Here is a 27,859-nt window from a genome sequence, read left to right as displayed (position 1 = left end):
TAAAGTTACTCGAGGGTTTTTGTAAACGAACGGAAAAGGTTTGCGTGAAAGTGTGGTAGGTTTAAATTTACGCACGCGCCAACATAATTATGGGCGTCCTGGCAGCCTATGTCAGCCTGTCAACCGACTTGTGGACATTGCGTGGAATATATTTTCACTGACGTTCCTATTGTCTAATTTCATGCTGTCTATAATTCTCGTAATTGAGCATTTTGGCTCTTAAGTGCTCGACTGTCCTCGTATCTGTTCATAATTAGACGTTTCTGCCTGGTATTGTAACCTTTATTAGGAACTATCTCATCATCAATTTTATGATACTTCTTGTATTCTATTCATTGTTATTTCCAGATTGGTGTCACTAATGTTATTCTTTTATTATTGCAGATACCTTAGTCGTATTAGTTTGAAGCTTTCGGTATGAGTGCTACCTTGAGCTCGAGGGCTGAACAATATTTCTACAGTATAAACCCTTTGGCGCAAAGGATAGGGGAAGACATCACTGCCACAAAGGAAGCGTACGAAGGACTGTGGAACACGTTGAGCACAGCAGAGCGGAATCAAGCGATCAACGAGACTATAATTCAACCAGAAGTAGCGTTGAAGTACACCTTAAAGAAGGTAGAGCTTACCAAGGAGCTTCCAGAATGGTATCCAAAGCTGCGTATTCAGACTGGCATGAAGTACGTCATCGACGAGACCGGTTCTGTGAGTACATTACTAATTTTATTTATATTTTATTTGATTTTAATTATATATATTAACATATATACAAATATATGAAAGATTACGTGATATTATAGACTTTACGCTGGAGCGATGAACATTCAGCTCCATTTTCATTTATGACTCAGTCCCAAATGAATCTCAGTATAATTGATTCGAACGAAGATGTGAAAGTAAAATTAATAAGAGCTCAGTTTGGAGAATCACCGCATTTCTCAAGCCCAGCAAAATCACAGAGAAACAATGGGAATTCGCTAGGCGATCCTTACGCTTCGTCTCACCAAGTTGGTCGTTTCCAATCCGATTGTTTTTCGAGTAGCATGTTTGAAGGTGAACAATGCAGCAACTTGTTGAAAGGCAACGCCGACGATCACTCTGAAAGTATATTTGCCAAGTTAATGAATAAAACGTCGTTGTTGAAGCTACAAAACACTCTAGCTGACGATATGGAGAGCTTAGTTAGGGAAAGAGATTCGGATACCGATAAAAGTCAATCGAATACGTTAGTTGTTATGTCGCGCACGAAATCAAGCGATATCAACGAGTCGACCGCATTGTTAGAAACGCCTAGTTCTTACAGTAGTTTCCAATTTTCTCAACTAAATCAGGAGGAGGAGGAGAGAACTATACCAAAGACTGGTTTCGAATTCCTCGATAACTGGTAGATATATTAGACTCTGCTCTATATAATTAAGTTTAATTAAACCTGGTACTACAATCGTTCTTATAAGATTGCGTTAAAACGTGTTTATACAATTTTAGTTCCTGAAACGATAAACGCCATGGTGGTACAGATTATTATTGCTTCGGATAATATATTTGCTTTTAAGATATAGTTTCGAGTACCTATATAATATTAGTTATGATCTCAAATTATGATAACTCTTCGCAAATTATCCTGGTATGACGAGTGTGCTGGTTGCAAAGTAAGTTCGTAATCTACGAGAAGCTAAGTATAATACTGAAAAGAACTATTAGTCAGGGGTAAAATATGTGCATATCGAACGTAGTAAGGTTCGCATACGGGGTGTATGCAATTTCTTTATTGCTATAACGCAAAGGTCAACATGAATATTGATAAAATTTTTTCGATGTGTGTACAATTGTGCGAGTGGAAATAATCGGAGCTAACGAACAAACGTAAGGCTTTTGTAGGAATATTTAATATTTTGATAATCGTTTTATATCCGTATTTTTATTTAAACGAAATGTTTACAAATTAATAATACATCTCTTCCTAAGATAATGATTAATTATCTTCGTTTAGAACTTAGAACAAATTCTCAGATATACAAAAAGTATTTGACTAAAGACTGAAGAGGCTATATTTCATTTGATCACTATATTCACGTTGGATTCATCGTCGATATACGTCTCGAACAATAGCGACAAGTTTTATACGAGCAGCTGTTAAGGATTATAGTGCATATAGGATTATAGTGATAATTTTCTGGTGCATCGTAATTGTAATACATAGCATAGGTATTTTTGCAGCTTTACAAATTATTAACGAACAAACGTAACGAAACACATTTTCGTATCGAAACGTGTACGTGCAACGCATATGTGTGTGTGCGCTAACGTATGTTGGAATGCTCTGCAACGACAACTGTCAAGTCATTTTTATTAAAAGAATATGTATGTATATAAATGACACAGTATTGAAGCATTTATTAACATAATAAAATACATGAATCCATGTACCGTAGCTGTTTTCTTCGATGTGTTACACTTTCATTGCTTACTCCAAGGTTTACACTCTTTCCTCGAGTCCTTAAGTAGTCCAAAATCCGGAGAGCCAAACTATTAGCAAAAAAAAAAAAACAAGGAGTTAATCATCCAAGCTTCTATTCGTATTGTTTTGTTCCTACCTTCCGTTCTGGGCGACTGAATGATAGTTATGTTCTCGTCGCCGCCACCCAACTTGCCGATTTTCGTATCGTTATAATAATCGAAGATATTTTTATTCGTCTGCGCGATACAATAAAATTCCTCTAGGTCCGTTGTTCTCGTTAATCTGGCCTCTGATCGTTTCTCGTAGGGTGACACCAGTATCAGAGGCCTTTTCGACGATCCTCGGACTGAAATTTCGAACGATTTATTAGGTTCTCCCAAAAGTTTCTTTCGCGAGTTGCACTCAATTATTTTGTGCGGCAGTGTTTATATAAGTAGACAATCTAATTTCTTAGATATTGATTTTGTAACTGTAATTGAGCAAAATGAATCGTACACAATTCAGCAATGTAAGAAAAAACATAAAATATCGTGTATGTATTACCTATTAATAAAACGAAAGCAAATTTTTGGGACAACCTAATATATAAGATGTTATAGTTGTAAACGATCGAACGTAAATGCACGTATACAGGGTGTCCCGGAATTAGTGTAAGAACCGGGGTAATCGAGACGGTTCTGAACCACAATTTTCTTTGTATAATAAAAATGTCGGATGGTGCTTCGTGTTCGAACTATTTTTTAATAGCGCGCGCTCAGCCATATGCGATGGCAGATTAGGCTCCCAGTCGCGCATGCGCACTGGTTTTAGCGCCAATAAAGTATCTTAGTCGCCCCGAAGAAAAATAGAATTACAAATGAAAATTGTTCATTAATCGTGCGGATAAATTATAACGTAGGGATACTGGTTGAAATAATTCTACAGACAAAACACATTTTCTATAACTAGAAAAAAGAAAAAACGGTTTTCCTGGTTCTGGCGTCAACCGTTGCTGTGAAATGATAAATTGTTTCCTATAGTTACGGCACTGCGCGCTCAGCTTTTTTCGACGCGTATGCGCGACTGGAATCCTGTATAGACCTGTACACTCGTTATATTTACCATTCTCGTCGATTTTATCACCTGATGCACCCTTAGACGTGTTTTTCGATTCGTGATACACTTTTTGGGAGGCCGTAGTCGAAAGGACGCTCGGTCGATTATCTATCGCGTCCGTTTCGCTTTTATTTTCGGTCTGCGCGAACGTATCTCGCGGAAAAGTATCTTTCTCGTTCGAATTCACGGGACTGCAGCGTCCAAAACCTGAACACTTTCGCCCGTCCGAACAGTTGGTGTCTTTGATAGTTTTGGTGTCGCTGATTTCTTCCTGATCAGCCGACGCCTGCGACGTCGACCCTTCCTCCGTCGCGTTTCCGCAACATCCGTATTGTTCCATCGCCTGACGTTCGAGCTCCTGATTAATAAAATTAAATGTACGATGTAGTTCGCATAAAATCGAGAGAAGTTTCAGTCGTCGTTTAAAACTTGCGTAAGCGTAAACAAACTATACGAATACCATTCGATAAATTAATTTAGATGTAGAATCAAGGGCTTCTCGATAAAACAGAGGAGATAGCAACTAATTGCGACGGTGTACTAATGCATAGCGCTACTGTATAGCGTAACTGTGATAGCGTACTTGGTATTTAAGCGCCAGAGATTCCTCCGAAGTTCTGTACTGCTCTATCGCCTGTTGTTCCAATTCGTCGTACCTGGTATCAACCACCACGCATACATTACTATAACGCTAAGTCAAGACTGTGAATTTATAAAAAGTACAGTTAGTAGATGAGCTGTTAAAGAAAATAAATCCGGACGTGATTCCTGTATTTCGATAAGGTTCTATGAACAAATCCTGTGAGAAATCTTAGATTACGTAGTTTCCTTCTCAAACAAAATTCTAGCTTTGTATTAAAAAAAAATATATATATATATTTATACATGTCGAATTGAGTAACTTCCTCTTTTTCGAAGTCGGTTAAAAATATTCACGAAAGTTATCGTCAACGTGTCAAACAAAGAAAGTGGCGATATTTAAGGGGAACATGAAAAAATGGGGAAAAAAAATCACTCTGTTTCATTAAAATTTAAGTGATTGCGGACAGTTATGTGCAAACAGAATCGAATTAGGAGCATTGAAAGTGGTAAAAAATTGTTTTGAAAAAAAATTCAATTTTTGCAAGAAACAAGAAATTTAAAAAAAAAAGATTGAATTTTCTTTCAAACCAATTTTTTTACCACTTCCAGCGCTCCTAATTCGATTCTGTTTGCAAAAAAATGAATAAAAAAAAAAAAGAAAGGTGATGTTTTTTCATTCGTTGATGTTCCAAGCCCCTTAACCTTAACGCTCCTTCGCTCGCACCTTTTCTCGAATACGTTCTCCATCATAGCTTGGTTCTCAGCGCTGTTCGCTAGAACGTCCCTGTAGAGTCTCTTTTTGCTGCGACCTTCGCTCTTGTCCCTCTCGCTAGCCGATTTCGGGTAGGATCCTTGAACGGAGGTCCCAGCTTCCGTCTTGGGACGTTCCACGTTCTTCGAATTGTCCTTTTCCTTCGCGGAACCGGACGTTTTTCTGTCGCATCTCCGCTCGAAGTTCCTCAACTCCGTGGCCAAGGTGTCGACCGCGGCCTCGTTGGGCTTCGACGGGCAACTCTTGTCCAGCCATTGAAGCACCTCGGATTCCGACTTGGCGTTTCGATTTCTCGTTTCCAGAACGTAATTCTTCTGCTGTGGGACTTTCGATTGGCCCCGATGCGCCTTCATGGCGTTCCTCGTCAACAGTATCAGATTCTTGAAGTCGGCGCCTTGGTTCTTCCTTTTCTGGCCTGTCTCGTGGTACATTTCGACCGGGTGCTGATAAACCGGTATCGGTATCGGGCTCGACTGCAGGAACCTCTCTTGCACCTGTTGGGTTCTCGATCAGTACACGGGATAAACAAAACGTTGCTATCGTTTCGGTAAGACTAATCGATCGTTCCTGAACCTGTAGGGGATGACGCGTGATTGTCGTTGGGCGCAATGGCTGCACCGACGTGCAAATTGCCGATGAGGCGGTGGATATTTGTATTTGCGTGGGGGGCGGGAGTCTTTGGTACCACTGTTGGGGAGGTCGGATGAACGTCGTCGTGTCTGTGGCTGGCAGCAGTGGTATTCTGGTGGTCTGAAATTCGGAGAGATTCGTTCGTACTTACGGGGACCGTTTCATGGGTGGGTTAAAGAAGGAGGGGATGATCTCTGAAACCGTTAACAGTGTCGTATTTACAATTATGTACGGTACGGGTTGACTGTTAACCAGTCAGCTGTGGCGTCCTCGCTTCTCGTCAAAAGCTGAAATGGTTGAAAAAGTGTTTTTTCTTTGCACCGACGAGTACGTCATTTCCAACTTTGTGTTTACGTGGAGGAAAATCATAGCACCAGGCTGGATATCTACTGTCTGAACAGGTTTGGTAGTTGTTGGTGTGGGCGGCAATATCGAACACCGTTAATGTACACCCAGTAAAAGCATTACTCATAACCTGATACAAAGCCCCAGCGTTTTCGTGGGTCCTGTTGTAAGGGAACAGTTCGTTCTGGTAGCTTCTCTCGTTCAACGATGGGAAATAGCGCATACGGTTGTTGGTTTGCTCCTTGTTGCCGGTGAACCGTGTCAGCGGTACTTTCGGAAAGAACTCTGGCACTTCCGGGCTGAGGACCGGCGACAGGTGTTTCCTGGGGATTCCGTAGGTCTCCGTTCGCGCAGCCTGGTATTCTGTTCTCAGTATCAAAGGTCGATACTGAAGCGTGTAATAGAATTGCTGTTGACGGTCCTTGCTCTGCCAACTTTGCTCGCGTTGATTCGTAGCTGTCTGATGCGAGGACATCCTCTGTTGGGGGAACTGTTGCTGGCTTGTACCGGACTTCCACAGGTTACGAACCGCCTCGCTGGTCACGCGAACGTGCAGCTGCATCTCCATGGGATTCTCGATGGTGTAACGTCGATGCCCGTAGCAGACGAATTTTTGGTCTGGATCTGGCTCTTGAAGGATATCGTTTTTCGATTAATGAGAACAATCTGTCCCAGAATTAGTGTAAGAACCAGAAATCGGGGGTAGCTGAGACGATTCTGAATCACGATTTCCTTTGAAAGAATGTCGGATGGTGGTTTTTGAATTATTAACGAGAAACCAGCGACTAATCGCAGCGCCCGAGTAGCGCGCGCTCAGCCGCGGAAGCATAGGCTCGAGCCAGGATTGTATAAAAAAAATAATTCAAAAACGAAGGACCATCCGACATTTTTGCAAAGGAAATTGTCCTTCGGAATCGTCTCAGCTACCCCTCGTTTCCGATTCTTACACTAATTCTGAGACATCCTGCATTCTTCGAGAGTTTATTACCGATCAGATTGGTTTCCTTGGTTAGTCGCGACTCGGTTCTGGATTCGTGGCTCTTCCTCATCGGGCTAGACTTCCGCGTGTTGCGTTGACTCTGCGCAGAGTCCTCCCAACGCATCTCGAAACCGTGGCCCGTGTTCGATAGGTCCTCAGGATCTGGCAGCCTTACCGCTGAGCTTAGCAAGATCAATTCCCCCGCGGATAGGTTAACACAGGTCCGTCGAATACACGGGACTATGGAATAGAGATGGGCAAAATTTGTATTCGAGTAATAGCAGATAAGAATTTTGCCCATCTCGGAAGCATCCGCTAAAGCCGGCGACTGACTCGCAACAGAACATTGTAATGTAACGCGAGCATTCGCTTAGTCTGGACGGACTGGTCTGTCGGTTTTTTGACGAACCTCTTTGATCGTCTACTTTTCACTGAACCGAGTAGGTAAGCATCGAGAGAGAATTCAGCCGAGAGTTCGAAGCGAGCATTCGTGATACCAAAAAGGACCTTGTAATGTAACGTTGCTGTCGAACCGTAAAATTCGTGCCGAGCAGTTACGTTACAGCGTTCCGTTGCAAGTCCAGTCGCCGGCTTAACGTTTACGTTGAGATGCTAACAATTCACGATTGGCTCGCGCCCCGCCAGCAATTAACCAGGCGAAACGTTCCTCCACCTCGGGCAGCATCCACGGCTCGGTGACTTCCGTCCAACAGAAATTAGGCTGAGGAACGGACGTCGCATTGTCGTGCGGTCTGTAAGGGCCCTCGTGTTCCTCGTTGTACTCGTAATCGTCATAAGTTGCCAAACGCGAGTCCGGTATTACGTCGCGAACGCGCCTCGGTCGATAGCTACCGTTTTCCTTGTACTTTGCAGTCAGCTTACAGTTCTGCCGTGGAATAACATCGTTCTTTTTTATTATTCTAAAATCGTCGTCACGCGAAGGGAGTCCGAGTATCGATTTTAGGATAACTGGCACGGTTGAGATAGCAATAAACGTAAATTGTTCGTATTTGTTTGGTCGAAAGGACTGGAAAGGCCGCGAGAACTTTACCTGAATCCACAAAGAGCGATTCAACTTTCGAAACGGGTTTCCCGCGTCGAAGGTCCAGGCTTTGTCGGCGATCAGACTTATGTTCGCATAGGCGCTGTTCAAAAGCTCTTCGTCGTACGACGGGAATGAAGATATCATTATCTGGACATGCTAAACGATCAAAAATTTATTTCACTAATGAATCGAATTACGCACGACGAGTTCTCTTCCTTGTTTATAGTTATTTCTCGGAGATATATATTATCGGTGCATCTGTAAATTCAACGGTCATTTCATTGACAGCCTGTCGTTTCGTCGAGACAAAACATCGTATCGATAGGGGACTCGAAGCGAGTTCAAAGCGGTCCGAAGTTTAATAGAATTCTATCTCGAAGATTATTATGTTATTAGACACGGTCGATCATCTATGTCTTTTAATTTGTCTAAATTAAATAGTCGCTGTCACGTCTCCGAATAAATGCTTCGTTGCAAACATGTACATAAATAAACTTTCCACTTGTGTACATTTATAACGAGAAATTTATTTGGAAACATCAAACTTGTCGTTCAATTTGGACAAATATGTATATATCGTCGAATCGATCAACCTCCTCCCTTTCGAAATCGGTTAAAAATCGCCTCAAGCGTGGATGGGAGCAATGGAAATTCAAAATACAGTAATTATTATTTTTTTTTTTTTTTACAAATGTTTTGTTTATTGCTAATACGATCGATGATTAGGTGTTACACGCACACTCATTCACGCACTTTGTACAGACCAGGCGTACGATATTTACACAACGATTTACCCGTAATTTACAAAATTTAGACGATCGATGGTGAACAGGTAGTCTACGATAGCACTTCGAGTCACGGAAGAAATCAGTCTGGCGGTCGCGCTCCGTTCGACGTTCCCGACGAAATACTATACGATACAGGAAACGCGTTTTGCCGACGGTACGCGTCGCGATTTCGACGACCATCGACGATTCTCCGCTGACTTTACGAGAACGTCGAACGAGCGGTTGCAGTCGTCGCGACGCGACTGCCGCGAAAGCGCTGGTACGATTCTAAATATCGTCTCCGTTCGTTCGTTATTGCGCGGCTGTATCGAGATTATCTGGCACAGAGCTTTAAAAGTACTTTATTTACAGACGTTGGTATTTAATAATTATTTATAATTGCTCGCAATACAGTCGTGCAATATTTACCGGACAAGTAAGCCCCCTCCTCCCCCGTTGCATTGTACGTATACGATTGTTTTCGTTCATCGTTTAACGCGTTGGTCGCCACGTCAGCCAGAAATGGGTGTCTTTTTTATTGAAAATAGAGTATTCGAGCCGTTTGGTTTCGATTTTAAAACAGTTTTATCGATCGACGTCTCGTTCGGTGGGTGATTCAATTCACGAGCCGAACGATTGGGTTTTGGATAGACCGCTATTTGTACATCCTGTACTCTTTATATAATAAAGTACAACTACGACACTTTTCATTAACGAATTAAATAAATTAACTCGATCGGTGAAAAATTGAATACCAAGCCAAACGTCTCGAGACACGATTCAACTTCGTAGAAATTTCCACTGGTTCGTAATTTTCATTAGTTCGCCAGCCAACGCGTTAATTGGAGGATCGAGCGCATAAATAACGAAGAGATTTGTTCTCGCGGAAGGTGAATGAATAATTCATGCGATAGGGGGTTGAACGGCACGGGAGCACTTGTTGGCATAAATTCGTTAAGATTCGACGAAAAGTCCGCTAAGATTTATCCCTATCGCGAGAGTCTCGTTTCGTTCGAACGAATCGCGGATTATTTACAAATGCACAATCGTTCCGACGCAGCGAACGAATTCGACAAACCGATCGTCCTCGAAGGTTCTATCGTTATGGCAAGACAGGTTACGTTCTCGGTCCCCGGACGCACAGGAGAACGTAACGATTCGCTTACGAGTCTAACAACGTCTATTGGTTCGCGTCACTGTATCGGCAATTGAAGTTCTATTAATCGTTTCTCACGGAATCGCGAGTCTTCTTTCGGTCGATTAAATACACTTTTAAAGCACCGACGTTGGAAGACGTTCATCTTCCAAGTCGGAGTGTGATCAACTGGCCGCTCGAGGCTGTCACATCGTTTAGCTTTCCCCCACCTTTGGTAGCTCCGTCTTCTTTCAAGGGGTAGTTAATTACTCCGGGGTTTCCGTCTCCCAAAAGATTTCGTTTACCTGGACGAAAGAGTCTCGAACGGATCACCCAGCTGCACTGAATTTTCTCTAACTTAATATCCCAATATCTCCCTTCTCTATTATTCGGATAGCAAACTTGCCTGTTCCCTCTTCGTTCTCTGTCTCCCGAAACCCTGTCACCCTAAAAAGTCTCGAACCACGATTCGAATGATCTCTAACGCTAAAACACCGTTCAAACGTACTCCTCGGATGGCTTGGGTATGCTGGCTGGGAGCCTAAGCGTACTTGGCACGCGACTGGCGCTATCGGGCAGCTCCGCGATATCGATGAACACACCGACCAAGCTATCGAAGTTCAGGCCCCAGTTGAGCAGGTAGTCCCAACTGAGGGCGGTGGTGGTCGTCGATGGCGATCCGTTGTTCGAGGGCCTGTACAGTCCTCCCATGTGCGTCGACAGATCGTCGTCGGAGGCTACCAAGGTGCTCAGAGAGCCGCGAAAGGAGCTGTCGAACGCGTCGTAGTTGACGTTGGGTGGGAGGGGAGGTTTCGTCGTTTGCGAGGACTCGTTGCTCCGTTGGTTCACCTCCTCGTCGTCTTGCTTCGCGAAAGGGTTATCGGACCGTTTATCTCCCACCAGGGAGGTGTTGTCGTACTCCGAGCAGGTGAAGCTATCGTTGCCACTTTCGTCGGTGGTCGATGAGTTTCTTCGCTCGAGCCTCTCGACGGGCGGCGTGTGTCGTCTGTGAAGATGCAGAGGACCGTGCGTAGGCGGTCCTCTGGCTTCGCTGGACGAGCTCACGGCGTCCAAGGTCGACACCAGGCTCGATGTCCTCGGTCTAGAGTTCAGTCTCTCGATCTCCTCTGCAGTGAGGCCCATGGGGCCCGAGGAGACGTTGTTCACCGAGTTCTCGTTGTTCGATTGGGGCGCCTTCCGACTGGCCGTCGATCCAGACAGCTGACTCATGATGGGCGAGTTCAAGCTCCTCTCGCTGTTGGAGTTCAAGGCGTCCTTGCCTACTCCTCCCGAAGAAGACGTGGTCGCTAGGAGCGCGCTCTGCAACGGTTTGCCGCTGATGTCGTGGAGCGTCAGTATTCTCGGTTGTTGAGCGGACAGCTCGCTGCTGGGCGATAATCTCGCCAACGGCGTGCTCTGGAGCAGCTTCTGAGTCGGTCCCGTCGGTTGACTGACATTCGGCGGCGGTAGAGCTCGCGGCGGGAACGGTCCAGCGTGTCTGTGCTGTTGGCTCGCGTGCTTGTGATGATTGGCGTAGTTGCTGATAGGCGGAGGCGTGGCTTTGTATTTCCGCATGCCGTCGCGATAGCCTTTGTAGTGGTAGACGATATCGATGTCGCTGGGAGCGATGGAGCTCGCGTTCTCCAGATCGTAGTGCTCGGGCATGTCGGGCTCCGGATTGTGCTCGTGGGAGTGCAACGAGGATTGTGCAGGCGGGGGGAGAGGCGGGTGCTCGTCCCTGATGGGTGGCGACTTGGTCACTTCCCTTTCGATGATGTCGGGTCTCTGCGGCCGATGCTCGGACGTCGAGTTGATCTCCCGTTCTTTGTACTTTTTCGAGATCAATTCTGGGCCCATGTGCCCCACTCCACGTAGGTCGGAGGTGTCAGAGATGTAGGTGTTCTCGTGGCGAGACATCAGGTTGTCGTTTCCTGTCCCCACCAGCGGGTTCCCGGTCATTATGGCGTTGGTGTTTTTGTTGACCACCGACGGCGCGGACTTCTCCTTGTTCTGTCGTCTCAGACGGAACACGATGAAGCTAACTAGAATCGCTATCAATAGGATCACGAAGAAAACTATGACCAAAGTGATCCCGATGCTCAGAGGATCGGCCGTGGCCGCGGCGCTGATTCCGATCGGTCCTCTACACCCGGTGTTCACTTTTCCGTGGTACAACACGTCCTTGAAGATCGATCCGGAACCATTGAAGGGCTGGATCTCGTTGTTGATGGTGAAGTTAGCCAGACAACCCTCGAAACTCCTAGCGCCAGCGCTGTGAGAGTAGTACAGGTCTTGGCTAACTCCGCCGATCGACAAGACGGACAGGTACGGGTCGAGGAAATCGTGGACGCCCGCGGAGTCGAGTTCCTCGCCAGTCTGGATCCCGTCGATGAACAGCCTCAGCCCTCGGAAGTAGGAGTGCAGGGTCAGGTTGTGCCAGCGGCCGTCCGCTAGGCTTCCTTCGATGCTCGCGGACATGTTCACGGGAGATCCCAGAAGGGACGCGTAGAACAGTTGCCCGTTGCGAAGCTAGAAACGTTCCATTTCAATTAATTGCATCGATTTTGTGGAAAACGATATCGATATTTTCTAATTTTAACACAGACGGGCCGTACAAATTTTTCCTAGGAGCTTCTTACCTCCACGGATGTAAAGTGTTTGTTGGTCGCGGCGTATATGAGAATACCGTCGGGCTTCACCGTTCTGAATATTATCCCCATCGTTTTGAACAGAGAGGAGGTGGTTATGAAGTTGGTGTCCTCGCTGACGGCTCGTGTCGTTCGATTCTTCTGCCACACCGTCGAGCCTCCGTACAAGTATTCCAACAGTTGCATCCTTCTGTGCTTTTCTGAAATCTGTGCGAAACGGTCTTATTCTAAACTTTCTCAATTATAGAGGAGCTTACTAATTTATTATTATTATTATTATTAACACTCGATTATTATTTGCACGCGAGAGGTGACACTCATTCACCATTAGATTTCACGCAGCAAGTCTACGAAACCTAATGTTTCTTTAGGTTTAATTACTTTGGTGCTCCAAGTGTCGATAAAACATCTGTAAACATCTCGCGTACCTTGAATTCGACGTATCCGCCATCGCTCAGGGTAACAGGTTCCAGGGCGCCCTCGCAATTAGGCGCGTTCAGGGAACCGCACTGGCAGGAGACTTGGTGCCACTTGTCGTAGCACTTGACGTTGGCTCCGCAGACGGAGACGGAGTCCTTCGCGTCCCTTAGACAGGGATTCTTGTTCGATCTGGCGCACGTCGACTTGACGCCACGCGACGCCAATGGATTGGACAAGTTCAGGGCTCTGCCGTTTATAGAGACGGAATGCACGCACCCGACAAAGTCGTCCGAGTGCACTTGTCCCGGCCTCTCGAGCACTGGATCCGCGTTCTCGAGTCCTCCCACTAGGAGCGGGTTGTTGTTGAAATTCAGAGTACTGTGGAAATGAATTACGCTGATTAGCTCGCTCTTCGGAGTCGTTCTACGTCGACGTACGTCGCTTTTGTACAGAATCTTTGGTTCTCGTTTGGATTGAAATATGTTAGAAGCATAGAGAGATATTCAGACAGAGCTACCATTTCCCTGTTTCATGGTTGAAAACCATTGCGGTTTCGTTTTTTACTTTTAAACGTAATCAAACAGAAGCGAGTATGGACACGTTTTGCGTTCGATTGCATCGATCGCTGAGCTATGAGATTTATTTTGCGTTAATAATAAATTAGTTTTGCCTATCCTGCATTCTAGTAAATCGGTTTTCAACCACTGTCGTTGAATCTGTGATCGAGGACTCGTTAGCTTTTGCTTTGTCCAACGAAAGACATCTAACAAAAGTATCGTACTGACCCAGTTGGTCCCACGTCATCCGCGTAGCAGGTGCCATCGCCAGGCCTACAGTCGTCGCAAATGTCCCCGTGTTCCCTGCACACGGAAACGCTCAAAGACACGACCCTTCCGTTCCTGGTCGCCGTCACTTTCCTCCATTCCCCGTTGGACACGGACAGCTCCGTCTTGATAGTGATCGATGTGATGGCGCTCCTCGCACCGCCGTACGAGAACACCACCCTCCCGTTCACCAGCTCTAGCACCACGAAGTCCGAACGTCCTCCCGCCTGCGGGGCGTAGTTGTATAGCAACAGCGCGTCCGGTTTCGTTGTCGCGAACACGATCGTTATGTCGTTCGTGTTCGAGTCCAGAGCTGGGAAGGCCATGTAGGATAACTCCTCGAAGCCGAACGTCGACCTCTCGCAGTGTCTCCCGTACCGACCTTCGGGGCAGCTGCATCTGTACCTGAAAAGAAATTCGGGGCTGCTGAGGTTTCTGGAAGCTTCGGTGGAGTAGGTATTTGGTGACATTCGAGTCCAAATGAATAGAGAAAACTTCAAGGAATGCAATGATAATTTTTCGGATTTTTAAAAACGTGACCTCGAGGTGATATTTGTAAAATAAAAATTCATTTATAATTTTTAATATCGCAAAAATCAGATCTGCTCCAAATAAAAATATATTCGGGAAGAGTAATCCTTCCCGATTAAAATGAAAAAAAAAAAAAAAAAAAAAGAACAGGTCGATAGGATGAATAGTTCCAGAGAAAAAAATTCAAATGTAGCTAACGCTTCCTCTCGCTATAGAAGTTATATAGAAGCTGATCCGAACAGTGATAAACTTCCAGTGCACCACTGGCTCGACGTACCCAGGTTTCTCTCCCACGCACAATCCTCCGTACAGGCAAGGATTCGGTCTGCAGGAATCGGTGACCGCCTCGCAGTGGTTTCCTCTGTAGCCAGCGCGACACAGACAGAAGAAACTGAAGCTGTCGGGGCTCTTTCTGCACGAGCCACCGTTCCGGCACGGATTGCTCGCGCAGGCATCGCCTCGCTCCAGCTCGCACAGCTTACCTTCGCGATCGATCGGACAGGTGCACTGGAAATCGTACCCCAATCGACGACACTGTCCTCCCTGTAAATAACATATCAGAGGTCATTGACGAGAATGTAGCGGAAATGAATAACGTTTTTACATCCAACGTGTAGGTGTAGATCAGAGTTGTAAAGTAACGATTACTTTTGCATTCGTTACACTTTGGAATAATTACTTTCGAATCAGAAGGTAGTTAGAAGGTAGTTTAAGTAATTCTTGATTACTTTGTTTTTAGTTATGCAATACCTTATATTCTCAATTACTGAGAAATTCGATTTTAATAACTACTTATAACTGCCCAGAAAGTAATTAAAAGACGTCTCAGATCTAAAGTAGTTAAGAATACCTAAAAGTAATTAAAAGGCGTGTCAAATCTAAAGTAGTTAAGAATACCTAAAAGTAATTAAAAAGTGATTGTAATTACTCACCAGTAGACAGGGGTTCGGGGAGCAAGGGTCTTGCCTTCTCTCGCACCTTTCGCCAGTGAAGGCCTCGCGACACTTGCAGGTCATCTCGTGCATCATCCTCGGCGACGTGAGGATCAACGCCTGACTGTCTGTGATCCTGGCGTCGTCGTAGATGACCAATTTGTCGCTGCAAGTGCCACCGTTCTCGCAGGGAATGTGCTTGCACGGCGAGTAGCCGACCGTGAACGTTGTTCCATCCAGGAGCGATCGAATTTTGTCGCGATTACGGTTCAGTAGTTCGGTGACCTCGTACTTGCTACGATATCCTGCGGGAAGAAAGGAATATTCCTGCGTTTAGATACGAACGAAAGATTTGTTTACATTTAACGAGAATCGAATTCAAGCCCAAAGCGTGATAACCGTGGTTTTAACTACCTCGGCTACACTTTCGTCTTTGCTACCCAAATGATATCGAATGTAAAGTAGAAAAAGAATTTATCGTGATTTTAATTTCAAAGTTTACGTACACAATTTTGTACAAAGATATAAGTTTTCTGTTTCGTTCTTCTTCGTAGCGTTTAATAAAATGTAACAGTTATTATTTGCGGTCTGTACCGAAATCACGCGTTCGCGTAATTATTTCGAAGTAAAAACCCAACAGTATCGAAAGTTTCTACGGTGTGAATCAGATTGACTCGGAGAAGAGTCGGTAAGCGAGAATTACCTTGAGGCGACTCCACTGCCAGGTGAATATTCAAGTCGGACGCGTTCTCTCCGAGACTGAAGATCTTCAGAGCATCCCCCGCGTCGATTACTTCTTGCAAGAGGTCCAACAGGGCGCGGTAGCTTTGGCTTAAAAAATCTTTCGCGGTCAGCTTGGAGACTTGCAGAGTCACGCTGTTCTCGATGGTGGTGTTGGTGAAGACGAGGAACTCCACGGTGACTTTCGATACAACGTTAGGGTGTCGACCGTCGTTGCCAGAAACGCTCAGGGAGTAGCCGATTCCTGCGACAAAGAATTTTAAGACTCTTTCTCCTATGGTCCTCCCCCGATAGAGTTTAATCGTGGCAGTGACGAACAAAACCGTAGGCTTCGAATAAATCTAAAGTCTCGTTTCTTTTGTTGAACATTTTCCAAAGAAGGAAACGAGAGAAACACATCGGTAAACTTCGGATTTATTTGAAGTCTAGGATCTTTTTGTCCATCATTGAATCGAGGCTCTAAGCCTAAACGCTAACCTGGAGTTATTTTCCTCGTATGAAGATCACAGGCGGTGGGAATGCTTAGAATTTTCGCGTTGGCGCCTTGAAGTATCTTGCAGGAGTAGCTGCCAGTGATGTCTGGATCGTTGGGATGTACGTCGGCGATCTTACCCAGTGGGATCTGCTCGTTGAAGGAATGAACTATCACGTGCACCGATCTGGGCGACGATGGGCTGTCGTTCTGGTCCGTAACGATCACGGTTATCGTATGCTCGCTTCTCATTCGCGGCACTCCCGAGTCCTCTACTTCGATCTGCGGAAAAATCCACGTTTCAATTAGACAGGCAGACTAACGCTTAAATATTACAACGACGAACTGTTTATTTACAAAGGCTATTACACGCTATATATTTCTTATAAGATTAATATTAAATAATAATACTTTGACGATTTTTGTCGCCCCTTTAATCTGAATCGTCGCTACTAAAAACATGTCTTAGATCTGTTAACGGTATCATCATTCCGTAAAAAGTTAATCAAAATCGTTGCCTTTTAGTTGGGCCCTATAATACATAGGTACGTCTTGGAGAAGTTTTCATAGTCCCGTATTAATTCTAAATACGTAGTACTAACCACGAGATCCAGTTGAGGCATAGCCTCCCTGTCCAAGCTCCTGGTGGTCCTCAGGACACCGGTGTGTTTGTCCAGGGTGACGACGTCGCCCTGCCTGGCTCCGACCAGCCTGTACGAGAAGGGTGCTCCGTTTGGCGGGAGATCGGGATCGGTGGCGCTGAGGGTCATCACAACAGTCCCAGCGGGTTCGTTTTCGTTCACGTAGCCGATCACTTCGGGTGGATCGAAGACGGGGCCGTTGTCGTTCACGTCCAGGAGCTCGATGTGAACGACAGCCGTGCCAGTCTGAGGAGGAGAGCCCGTGTCGATGGCGCCGATCGTCAGATCGTACACGGGAATCGTTTCGCGGTCCAGCTGCTTGGCGGTCTCGATGTCACCTGTCTGCGGGTCGACTTTGAACGCCTGACCGATGTTACCGCCGATGATCGAGTAAGAGAACTGGTTGTTCTGCGGTCTGATGTCCTTGTCGACGGCCCTCACGGTGAGCACGCGAGTCCCGTGGGCGGCGCCTTCAGAGATCGTGGCGTCGTAAGCGCTCTGCAAGAACTCCGGTGGATCGTTCCCGTCCTGGATCGACACTATAACTTGGGCCTCGTCGGTGTCGTTGCCGCGTATCCCGCCCCCGTTCTTCGTCATCACCGTCAGCACCACTCTGTTCTGCGTCTCGCGGTCCAGCCTGCGCGACACGCGAATTATTCCTGTCTCCGAGCCGATGGAGAAGCCGCGATCGTTGGACGAACCGACGAAGAGATAGTAAACTCGTCCGTCCTCTCCGGCGTCCTGGTCGGTAGCCTGGACCAGGCCGACGGAGGTGCCCACTTCGGCGCTCTCCGACACGTCCATGTGGAACACCGGCTGAATGAACTTGGGGTAATACTCGTTGACGCCCGTGACGTGCACCTGGACCGTCGTGAAACCGACCATCTGAGGGTTCGAGTCGGGATTCGCGGCGACTATGTCCAGCGTGTACTCGTTGGCCTCCTCGTAATCGAAGCTGATCAGGGAGTAGATTTCGCCTGTGTCCTCGCGAATACGGAAGTGCTCCTTGCCTGTTCCACCTAGGATATTGTACTGCACCACGGCGTATTTGGGGGAGTCAATGTCCTGAGCGATCACCTGAAAGTTTTCACAAATGTTATTGTAGGGTTTTACTTTTATTGTGTTTTCTTCTATGTAACATTCGTATCGTCTTATGTCAACCTCTAACTTCTTGCATTGCATTCTTTGCATGACCACGTAGGTACAAACTATGTACGTAGGTCTGAACGTAGCAACAGTAAAGTCTCCATAAATGCACTAAAACTATCCCCATTACTTGGGGGAATAATACCTCTTGGGGAGCCCAGGAGTTATGGAGAGTTTACTGCAACAAGTTACTTGTACAGGCCCTGAGGTCTCGTGAAAGACTCCGACTACGAAAATGGCAACATACCTTGTAGACGAAGCTATCTGGCGGCGAGTTCTCGGGCAAGAAGGCTTCGTAGACTTTCTTGTCGAACGTCGGGGGATTGTCGTTGATGTCGGACACGTTCACAGTCAAGGTAGCGACAGCCTGCTTGGGCTCGAAGCCCAGATCCGTGGCGGTGATGTTCAGCCTGTACTCCTGCACCAGGTCGTAATCCAGGGGCTCGAGTATGGTCACCGCCCCGGTTATGTAATGAACGAAGAATTCGTTCCTCTCGTTTCCAGCGGAGATCTTGTACCTGATCATTCCGTTAGGGCCGTGATCGCCATCGGTGGCGCTGACTGTCAGGATGGTGGTGTTTACAGGCTCGTTCTCGGGCACACGAACTTGGTAGCTAACCGCGGCGAAGGTAGGAGAGTGTTTGTTCTCCCCGGATATCACCAAGCTCAACGAAACCTCGTCCTTCTGAGGTGGCACGCCCTTGTCGATCGCCCGAGCGGTCAGCAGGAACGTCGTCCCGACCGCGACGTTGGCCAGACTCTTGCGAACGTAGATCCATCCCGTGGTTTCGTCGATGGAGAAGTACTTGCTTCCGTTTACGTTCGCCAAGTGGTAGCTGATCTCGGCGTTTACGCCAAAGTCGGCCTCGTCTTTGGCCACTAGCTGTATCACGCGTTTACCGACTCCGTACTTCTCGGGGACAGGGTAGAGGTAGGATCGTTGCTCGAACTTCGGAGGGTTGTTGTTGGCGTCCACGACACCTACGTAGATCACGGTCTTGGACGACATGGGCGGCTTGCCGTTGTCGGTGGCGACCACCGTCAGGGAGTACAGATTCTCTGGCGAGGAGGGCCGATGGGTGTGCTTGTAACGCAGGGTCTTCTTGCTGAACACGTCGCCCGTCGCTGGATCCACGGTGAACAGGTCGGAGGGCTGCAGCAGGCTGTAGAATATCACCGAGTTCGGTCCCTGCTTGTCGCGATCGATCGCGGTCACTTGGCCAACGTGTGCCACGGCTGGCTGCAGCTCTGGGAAGTGGAAGTGGTACGAGTTCTCTTCGAATTCAGGCGCGTTATCGTTTTGGTCTTGGATGGTTATAGTCAAAGCGGTTTCTGTTTGCCACGCTCCGCCTTCTGCCTTCACCTGTGTTCACATTGTGTACATGTAATTCGTTTTAGTCTAATTCAACGACAACAGGTACAAGAGTAACACGTTCACTGCCAGACTGGTTCGCATGGAAATTTCTGCAGGATTAAGATTTTTGCTCGAGAGAATTAGAAACCGTAGACCGGAGCTCGGAGAGATCTGCACTTTTCGGTCGTTCGTCGGTAATCCCCGCCAATGACCTGCCTGGAGGCTCAAGACCGTACCACCGTCACCGGTACCTCGCGAACAACTTGTTACTCTGGAATTCCCCTTAAAAATATGTTCGCAAGGTCCCGGCCAACTGAGGTCCTGAGAAACGGCCCCTAGGCTACCTACAGCTAGACCTTGCCGAGCTCTGTCGTAGAGAAATTTCTAATATTTCTTCTATTAATTTATTTTCGTATTCTCGCGACAATTCACGAATTCTATCCTCTGTCACCAATGGATGACCCCCGTGCATGGCATTCAACGCGTTAAGAGTGCGGCTTGCAATTGCTACCAACCTTCAGCAAGTACTCGTCCTGCTCCTCCCTATCCAAGTGTCCAGCCACGGTTACGTTGCCGCTCAGAGCGTCGATGGAGAACTTCATACCAGGATTGTCGGTGAAACTGTAAGTGACGTTGGCGTTCTGGCCGATGTCACGGTCGCTGGTGGTTATCCTGATGACGAACGTGCCGATTTCCGCGTTCTCCGTCACGTTGACGCTGAACAGCCGCGTGAAATGAGGCGGGTTGTCGTTCTTGTCCAGGACGGTGACCAGTACGGTAGCCGTGCCTGTCAGGGGTGGTTGACCGTGGTCGCGAGCCTCCACTACCAACTCGTAGGAAGCGATCTGTAATTTTAGTAATATATATATAGTATCATTGCTTGTCTATAATTTTATATATATATATCAAATTATAGACAAGCAATGATACTATTTATCTCAGCGCTCGAAGTATAACACTACAAGTCAACAGTATGACATCTCCAGCAATGAATTAACCTAACTGTACCATTTTCAAATTCGTGGAATAGATTCCGTGCTGATTTTCTTAAACATCTCACCTCCTCGCGATCCAGCATCGCATTCGTGCTAATATTTCCCGTGTCCGAGTCGATGATGAACGTCTCCGTGAAGTCGTTCACCAAATAGTAAGACACCTGCCCGTTTTCGCCAGAGTCGCGATCCTTGGCGAATACTTTGGCGACGAACAAAGGTGGATCTTCGTTCTCGGGAACCGTGGCGTTGTAGATGGAGGCTTCCATGACGGGCGCGTTGTCGTTGGCGTCGGTGACGTTGACGAGAAGCTGAACGACGCTTCTCAGAGGTGGAATGTCCGAATCGCGCACCTCGATCCAAGCTTCGTAGTACGGTGCGGTCTCGTAATCGAAGCCGGCCGCGACTGATACCTGGAAACGAACTCGCTCTTAACTTTAGAGACCTTGGTCGGGGACTCAGGGACTTGGTCGAATCTTTTCGAACGTATCTACAAAAATTGACCTTAGGCGGGAATTAATCTCCGGCGAATATTATAATACGAACTTTATTTTCGATATCTCTCAACATTCTTGCATACTGCAATTTCGTAGTTTCTTACCACTTCAAATTTTATAGGTAATCCCGCGATTCATCTGCGTTACCTTCGTTTTCATTGTTTGTTAATATTTATATATATTTGTGTATTTGTCAACTGTCAACTATCTTTGTTTACTATTTGCTTTATTGTGTCAATTTTATAATGGGTTATGCCCGTATATATATATTGAAATAATTAAAAATTTCCTACGAATGCGTAAAGATCCGCGGTCTAGTCACAAGGATTTATCAAAATACAGCGAAGTCTCCATAAATGCACAAATGTCTCTACTTGTGCATTTCTGGAGAGTTTTACTGTAAAAACAAACCTCTCCGGTGTGAGGATCGATCTTGAGCGCGTCCCCGACGTTTCCACCAGCCATTCCGTAGACTAGATTGCTCGCAGCGTCGTGTTTCGGCGTGGTAGCGTTCAGGGTAGTGATGGGTCTGCCCTCGGTCACGTCCTCTGGCAGCGTGAACGTCGTGTTCATGGTTCGACAAAAGCTGGGGAACAGCTGCCTCTCCCTCAGATGTATCACCAAGTCCGCGGTGTTGGATCGGGGTATCGCGCCGCAATCGGACGCCTGTATTTGCAGGTGGTACGTGGTCCCGTCGTTGGCCAACTCCTGCGTCGCTCTTATCACGCCGCTGTTCGAGTCGATCGCGAATCTCTCGGCGTCCATTCCCTGGAGACGATAGACGATCCGAGAGTTCTCGCCGTCGTCGTCGTCCACGGCTTTCGCGCCGAATACGAAATCACCTTTAAAGGAAGCGACGCCACAATCAGCGGCGTGTTTACATTCAAGTTTCTGTCTTATCCGTGTACGTTACACAGGTTCACCCCGGCGTGCACCACCGGTGGCTCACGCTCGCGTGTTTACTAGATAGCGTGCACCACGCCGGCGTGAATGTGTCAACTTAAATTATCGGCGCTTTAGGACTTGGTTAGCCATGTTCATATTCGATTTGAATAGGTATACGAATTTTTCGGTGTCCGTGTATGAGATTTTGTACAAGGTACACGAAGATATCAAACATCGGGTGTGCGAGTAGTTATCTCCGTTAAGGTTTCGTAAAATTGAATCCACCGTAGTAGATGGGACGCGACGAATATTTTCGTACGAGTAGATTTTCCTGAACTTTCGAATGCCCCCTTAAAGCCACGCTAATGACACCCAGCTTACCTGGTTTGGTAGCACCCGGCACATACGCCGTGTATATGGAACTGGAGAACCTGGGGTCGTTGTCGTTCACATCCTTCACGAGGATGGTCAGATTCACGACCGAGGCTCGCGGTTCCGTAGGGCTGGAGTCCTGAGCCACCAAGGTCAGATGGTACACCGCCGTTTCTTCTCGATCCAGGGGTACCAGCGTGAACACTTCTCCCGTGTCAGGGTTCGCGCTAAACCGTTCCAGGTTTTCTCTCACCAAGCTATACCTGTGAAGTATTCGTAGGATTCGCGAGATATTCGCAAAGACATCGTTCGGTAGCGATCGATCAGGATCGCGTGTTCTCACCTGATTTTCGCGTTGAGGCCCTCGTCTTTGTCCGTGGCGTGGACCTTGGCGACCCACGTACCGGAAGCCGAGTGCTCGGTGACCGTCGCCTTGTATTCCTGCCTCGTGAATTCCGGACTGTGATCGTTGACGTCCAGCACGACGATCCTAACGATGCCCGATCCAGTAAGCGGCGGAGAACCTGCGGAACAGGTTCGCTAATCGTAGATTGATCGTTCTATGATTACACAAACGTGCTCTGCTAATCGAGCTACCATAAACGACGCGAAATCGAGAGCGTAAAAGGTCGTTCCATTTACTCGAATTCGGTGCTGGAATTCGGCTGGCGTTCCATCGAACTTGGAACCGAGAACGACTCGTATCTTCGATCGACGCGCGATGTATATTCGTCTCGTGTTTTAGGTTTGGTCGTGGATATGGTTCGAAAGCTGACCCAGGGTGAGGGTAAAATAAATCAGATTTCCGACATTAACCGTTTGATCGCTAAGCAATTCTTGCAAGAACGCACGAAAACTGCGGGACATATTTTGACTCGATGTCAAAGACACACCGAAACTCGAGGCGCAAAAGTGCCGCGTCGCGGTTTTCCAGACAAATGAACCCAGCGCTTTTGCGCCGCGTACCAGTCAAACGGTTAAAGTCTTTAAGGGCTGGCGTGAACGTCGAAGGTTCGACGCGACGATTCGCTGGTGGCGTCGTTTCGTCGAGAGATCGCGATCGCCTAACGTTAAAGAAGACAAATTACGATTTCACCAAGTATCAGGCGGCTGGTACAGTCGAGTTAATTGCGCCGCCTAAAACAGGCCATTATTCTCCCGGGGGGACCCGATTTCTCTGATTGCAGCAGGTACATTGTACCCGCGGTGGCGTGGCCGTGGGCCACGCGCCTCTATAAGCGTATATCGTTCAATCACGTGGACCTCTCACGGGGAGGGCACCGACACAACAATTGCGGGGCACAATGGTGCGGTCCACCATAGGCGGCGTTCCCTGGTGGGCAATCCCACAGAAATACACTTGGCTTACACTAGCGACGTGTTCTCCTTATACGTCTGCTTAATCAACGTGGCCTGGGGCCAACAACCCCCACCCTCCCACCCTCCTCTCCCCTACTTATTGGAATATCAAAATACGATTCGTTGCTGGAGCTACCGTGGAAAATGCGGAGGCAATTCTAAAATTTGAAATTGACACGTTCGACGGCTTTCGCGCGAAAGAATCTGTTTCTTTTTCGAAGCTCGAAACTGCGCGCAGACATCGCGAGCGAACCCCTTGCTCGGTTCGAGCGACGCAACAAAAGGTTTCGGGCCCTTGGTTGACGCCTGATGGGGGACACACGTTTTCGGGTGGACACCGATGGCGTACGCGCGATAGCCGGCGCACATACGCGACAGCCATAATCGTGTATGAATAAAATAGGAATATAATGCGCGGGCGCGAGCAGGATTCTCGAGAGCGAGAGAGAGAGAGACGGGTTGCCCCGGCGCGGCTCGCTTCGAAGAGAGAGGAAACGAGGGGCTCCGAGTAAGCAAAAGCCGGTGGAGAGGGAGAGGGACGGGAGAGAGGAGAGAGAAGAGAGGAGAGAGAGAGAAGAGGAGAAGGGGAGGGGGGACGACGGGAAAACCGGGGGTGGGGAGAAAGAGAGTGCAGCGTCGAGGCAGAGGAAGGCATTTTGAGAGCGATTATCATAATCGCGCGTCATAACTCTGCGGGCTTGTCTACCTCGGCGGGGACCGATTGGGCCATCGGGGGCCTGATGGCCTGACCAACCAGAGGGGCAGGGGGCGGCGGCGGTGCGACCGGGGCGAGGGGCGCCCTTCGAGGGGACTACCGACGGTGAAACGAACGATAAAAAAGATTTCGACGAGCAACTACCCACCGCTTAAAGAATCTCATCGAACAACCCACAAATTTATATCCAATTTGTATATTACCGCTCATTACTTAAACCCATCCCATATATCGTCCGTCTATTGTTTCGTCTATTCGCGGGGAGTGTGACGGTTCGTCGACGTCCTCTTCCCTGCAACCCTCTCGAGAGTTTGCACCACCCGGTAGTCGTACGGGACATTCGTTTAGAAATCAATCGCGATGGAACTCGGTTTTATTTAACACTTTATTTACCGGAAGCCTATTTTTCGGCTTTTTAATCGCAGTATTTAGCTATTCGAATTTATTTACCGTGTCGATGGTTGTCTACATACAATGTTCAGTGTTTGGAAACAGACTTGGCTTTCAATGTATCCAGTAACAGTATTTCAATGTATCCAGTAACAGGAGGAATTATTGTTAGCGTAGATTGGCATGTGATACTGTAGCAAATTCTTTTTTGAATTAAAGTCTGTTTCTAGATAGCCCGGTAGATAAAGCGTTAAGATGGTGGTTCTACATATATCTCCTCGGCTCTTTATCTTTCTCTTTATCTTGTCACGCGCGCGTACCCAAGCGAAAAAATGTCACCCTTCAATTTTGAACGACCGAATAGTCGGGGGCGTTTAAGACCGCGATTCCGCGTTTAAGAAGGGCGCGACGCATCCTTTCGGCACTAAAATCAGTTTTTACGCTGGTCGTCCTTCGTCTTTTTTTTGTTTTTTGTTAGTCAAAGCGCCAAACCCCACATAATTAAGTCCTTTGTCCGCGCTAATTCGCAACCAGTTTACACAGAGGCTAAGACCGGTCAGCGCCGATGGCCGGAAAAATATTCTCTCCGAAGAATACTGGCTACCCTTTGAATGCCAGCCATTGTGCAGATCGCGCCAGGTACACACCTATTTAGCCGTTCCCCTAAAGCGCGTCCCAAAGGTCCTGCAGGGAATACGACTCTGCGCGCGATTCCTTTGTCCTTCGTTTCTTACGAACCTACTTTTCTCCCCGTATTGGATTTCTGTCTCAATTTTTATACACCACTTAAACCGTTCCTACGATTTCTATCCCAGCACCCGCGCAGACTTCGACGGAAATTTTCCAAGGTTCTATTCACGTCCTTCGGGTCAGGTACAAATGGAATCGTCCCTGGATTCCGAGGAGAAATCTGTCCCTTTGTCCAGAAATTACGTTCAGACGATACCGATGCAGTTGGTAATTTGCTCGTTCGAAACGAAATCCTGTTTCGCGACTCTTACCTTTCGTTCAGATTTTCCATTTCGGACACAACAAACTACAATTTTCGGGGTTCATCCCTTTCACAACTGCGCAAATCGAACTGAACGCGTGAACGGCGATATTCCAGTCCAGTTCGTTTGCACAAATTGACTTGTGCAAATAGCTTGAGCGTGTAAAAACGCACCATTAGACACGCGAGAGCGAGTCACCGGTCGTACACGCCGGCGTGAAGGTGTTAATTAACACCGCTGTGGTGCCATGCGAAAACTATCTGGGAAATGCCGGTGGCACAACTGCGGGGCCATGCGAAAACTATCAGTCGGTCCAACCAAGAACAATCGGGGCCAAACGAAGCAATTTCAATTCGATCTGCGGACGGCACAGTGTCGAGTGTTTATTATGAAGTTAACGGGTTAAGTTTGCGTGACCTATTCCAAGTCTTTCAGCTTTCTCTCTACGTAAGGTATGATTCGAATTATTACAAAGAACTCACCGGTGTCCATGGCCACCAGAGTGAGGGTGTATTCCGGGACCAGTTCCCTGTCGAGAGGTCGGAGCAAGAATATGTCCCCTGTGCTCGCGTTGATCCGAAACAAATCTGTGTCACCCTCCTTCAAGAAGTACCTCACTTGGTCGTTGTAAGGTGGAGTGTCCGCGTCGTAAGCCTTAACCTGCAGGACAAAATGCAGACGGTTAACGTTCCCGATCGTAATCGAACGTAACACAGAGTAGACTCTTTTACTCCGATTACCTGTATCACGAATCCTCCCCCAGGCGGGACCATGTTCTCCATGACGTACGCCAGATACGGCGAGTCGAGGAACACGGGTGCGTTGTCGTTTATATCGAGGACGGTGACGGTGATCTGGGCGGTGTCGTCGCGTGGTGTTTCCCCGACTTCCGACGCGCAGTCCTCCCCTCGAATCGTCAAGTGGTACCTGGATTTTCGCTCGAAATTCAGGTTCTTCGCCACCCTGATCACTCCGCCGTCCTCCGATATAGCGAAGTCGCGGTTATCGTCGCCCATGGAGATGCTGTATCTCACCCTCCCATTCGCACCATCGTCTCGGTCCATCGCCGACACCTGTAAAATCATATCGAACATTACGTTGGTAAGATGCAGCGTTTCTAACTCCTCCGATGAGTAATTGCCAATTCAATTCGCGTTAAGAGAGCTCGTAGCTCTCTGTACAATTCACACCTTCGTTAAGTAGGGAATCAGCCAAGGGCGAGAGAGAGAAAGCGAGAGAGGCACCCAGGCGGAAGATGATTCACACCTAGGGTTCGATCACGAGACGGTCACGGGCCTCGTCAAATATTATTCGATGCTCTTCAAACAGACCAATTCACACCCAACGTGCTTGCCACTTTGATCACTTGCCACCTTTTTCGTGGACGATTGGTACGCGTTACTCGTGTAATGTTGTCCTCGTTGTAAAATAAGGGAAACCTGTACGAACCTGAAGAACGCTGGCCCCGATGCTGGCGTTCTCGGCGACGGTGGCGGAGTACTGTCGAGGGTCGAAAACCGGTGAATTGTCGTTCTCGTCGAGGACCGTGACAGTGACTGTGGTCGAGGACGATCTCGGCGGTTTACCGCGGTCTTTCGCGGTTACCTCCAAGGTGTAGTTTGACCTTAATTCGCGATCCAACGAGCCAGATACGCGCAGCAGCCCGTCCACGGGGCCGACGGTGAAGGGAAGCGTCGTGTCCTCCAGGGAGTACTCCACGTATCCGTTTTGTCCTTCGTCCCTGTCCACGGCTTTAATGGCCATCACCACCGTGTTGCTCGCCGCGTTCTCTATTATCGATATCTTCGTAGGCGATATGAATTCCGGTGACATGTCGTTCACGTCCAGCAACACCACTGTGACCTGTCGATGGGGGCGATTTAGATCGTTGAAATTAATCTCTCTTCATAAAAAAAAAAAAAAAAAATCGATGAGGAAATTTTTACCATTTAACACGTTGATCGCCGCGTCACCCATACATGGGTGACAGGGACTTTCCCAAAGGAATTAAAAAAATTTATTTTGAAGATCAGATGTTAAAGTAAACAAGTCCGGATAGGATTTGTGAATTTTGACCAAGTTGTAAAGCTAGATACTAACGCGAATGTTAAATTATATAGTTCCCAATTGGACAAGAACA

General features: G+C 47.4%; 3 protein-coding genes across 3 annotated transcripts in view; 1 reads left to right on the top strand and 2 right to left on the bottom strand.

Annotated features, from left to right (window-relative positions):
• The first annotated feature begins 45 nt into the window (after window positions 1-45).
• LOC128882585 (uncharacterized) lies at window positions 46-2,426 on the top strand. Its single transcript, XM_054134232.1, has 4 exons — window positions 46-270; window positions 385-705; window positions 801-1,384; window positions 1,486-2,426. Exons 2-4 carry the CDS (start codon window positions 418-420, stop codon window positions 1,490-1,492), a joined length of 879 nt encoding a protein of 292 aa, XP_053990207.1. The 5' UTR covers window positions 46-270; window positions 385-417; the 3' UTR covers window positions 1,493-2,426.
• LOC128882549 (uncharacterized) lies at window positions 2,387-7,398 on the bottom strand. Its single transcript, XM_054134177.1, has 8 exons — window positions 6,871-7,398; window positions 6,013-6,512; window positions 5,481-5,657; window positions 4,860-5,401; window positions 4,137-4,209; window positions 3,560-3,911; window positions 2,595-2,804; window positions 2,387-2,526 (listed from the first exon to the last, which is right to left on the bottom strand). The coding sequence occupies exons 1-8, from the start codon at window positions 7,160-7,162 to the stop codon at window positions 2,498-2,500; spliced, it is 2,175 nt and encodes a 724-aa protein (XP_053990152.1). The 5' UTR covers window positions 7,163-7,398; the 3' UTR covers window positions 2,387-2,497.
• Window positions 7,399-7,624: 226 nt separating this feature from the next.
• Window positions 7,625-27,859, bottom strand: part of LOC128874185 (cadherin-related tumor suppressor) — an 82,958-nt gene continuing 62,723 nt past the window's right edge. The window contains exons 5-23 of the mRNA XM_054118649.1: window positions 27,169-27,582; window positions 26,460-26,792; window positions 26,202-26,379; window positions 22,607-22,787; window positions 22,273-22,526; window positions 21,418-21,848; window positions 20,578-20,922; window positions 20,033-20,362; window positions 18,411-19,526; window positions 16,979-18,094; window positions 16,382-16,658; window positions 15,867-16,148; window positions 15,164-15,468; window positions 14,509-14,774; window positions 13,662-14,105; window positions 12,885-13,254; window positions 12,448-12,663; window positions 7,913-12,337; window positions 7,625-7,747 (exon numbers count right to left, since the gene is read on the bottom strand). Of these exons, the coding sequence (XP_053974624.1) occupies window positions 10,307-12,337; window positions 12,448-12,663; window positions 12,885-13,254; window positions 13,662-14,105; window positions 14,509-14,774; window positions 15,164-15,468; window positions 15,867-16,148; window positions 16,382-16,658; window positions 16,979-18,094; window positions 18,411-19,526; window positions 20,033-20,362; window positions 20,578-20,922; window positions 21,418-21,848; window positions 22,273-22,526; window positions 22,607-22,787; window positions 26,202-26,379; window positions 26,460-26,792; window positions 27,169-27,582 (8,889 nt within the window). The 3' untranslated portion in view covers window positions 7,625-7,747; window positions 7,913-10,306. The remainder of the gene's footprint in view (window positions 7,748-7,912; window positions 12,338-12,447; window positions 12,664-12,884; window positions 13,255-13,661; window positions 14,106-14,508; window positions 14,775-15,163; window positions 15,469-15,866; window positions 16,149-16,381; window positions 16,659-16,978; window positions 18,095-18,410; window positions 19,527-20,032; window positions 20,363-20,577; window positions 20,923-21,417; window positions 21,849-22,272; window positions 22,527-22,606; window positions 22,788-26,201; window positions 26,380-26,459; window positions 26,793-27,168; window positions 27,583-27,859) is intronic.

This window comes from Hylaeus volcanicus, chromosome 1 (assembly GCF_026283585.1).
Source record: "Hylaeus volcanicus isolate JK05 chromosome 1, UHH_iyHylVolc1.0_haploid, whole genome shotgun sequence".
Taxonomy (NCBI): Eukaryota; Metazoa; Arthropoda; class Insecta; order Hymenoptera; family Colletidae; genus Hylaeus; species Hylaeus volcanicus.
Note: the sequence above shows the minus strand (reverse complement) of the source record. Positions and strands in the feature narration are given on the sequence as shown.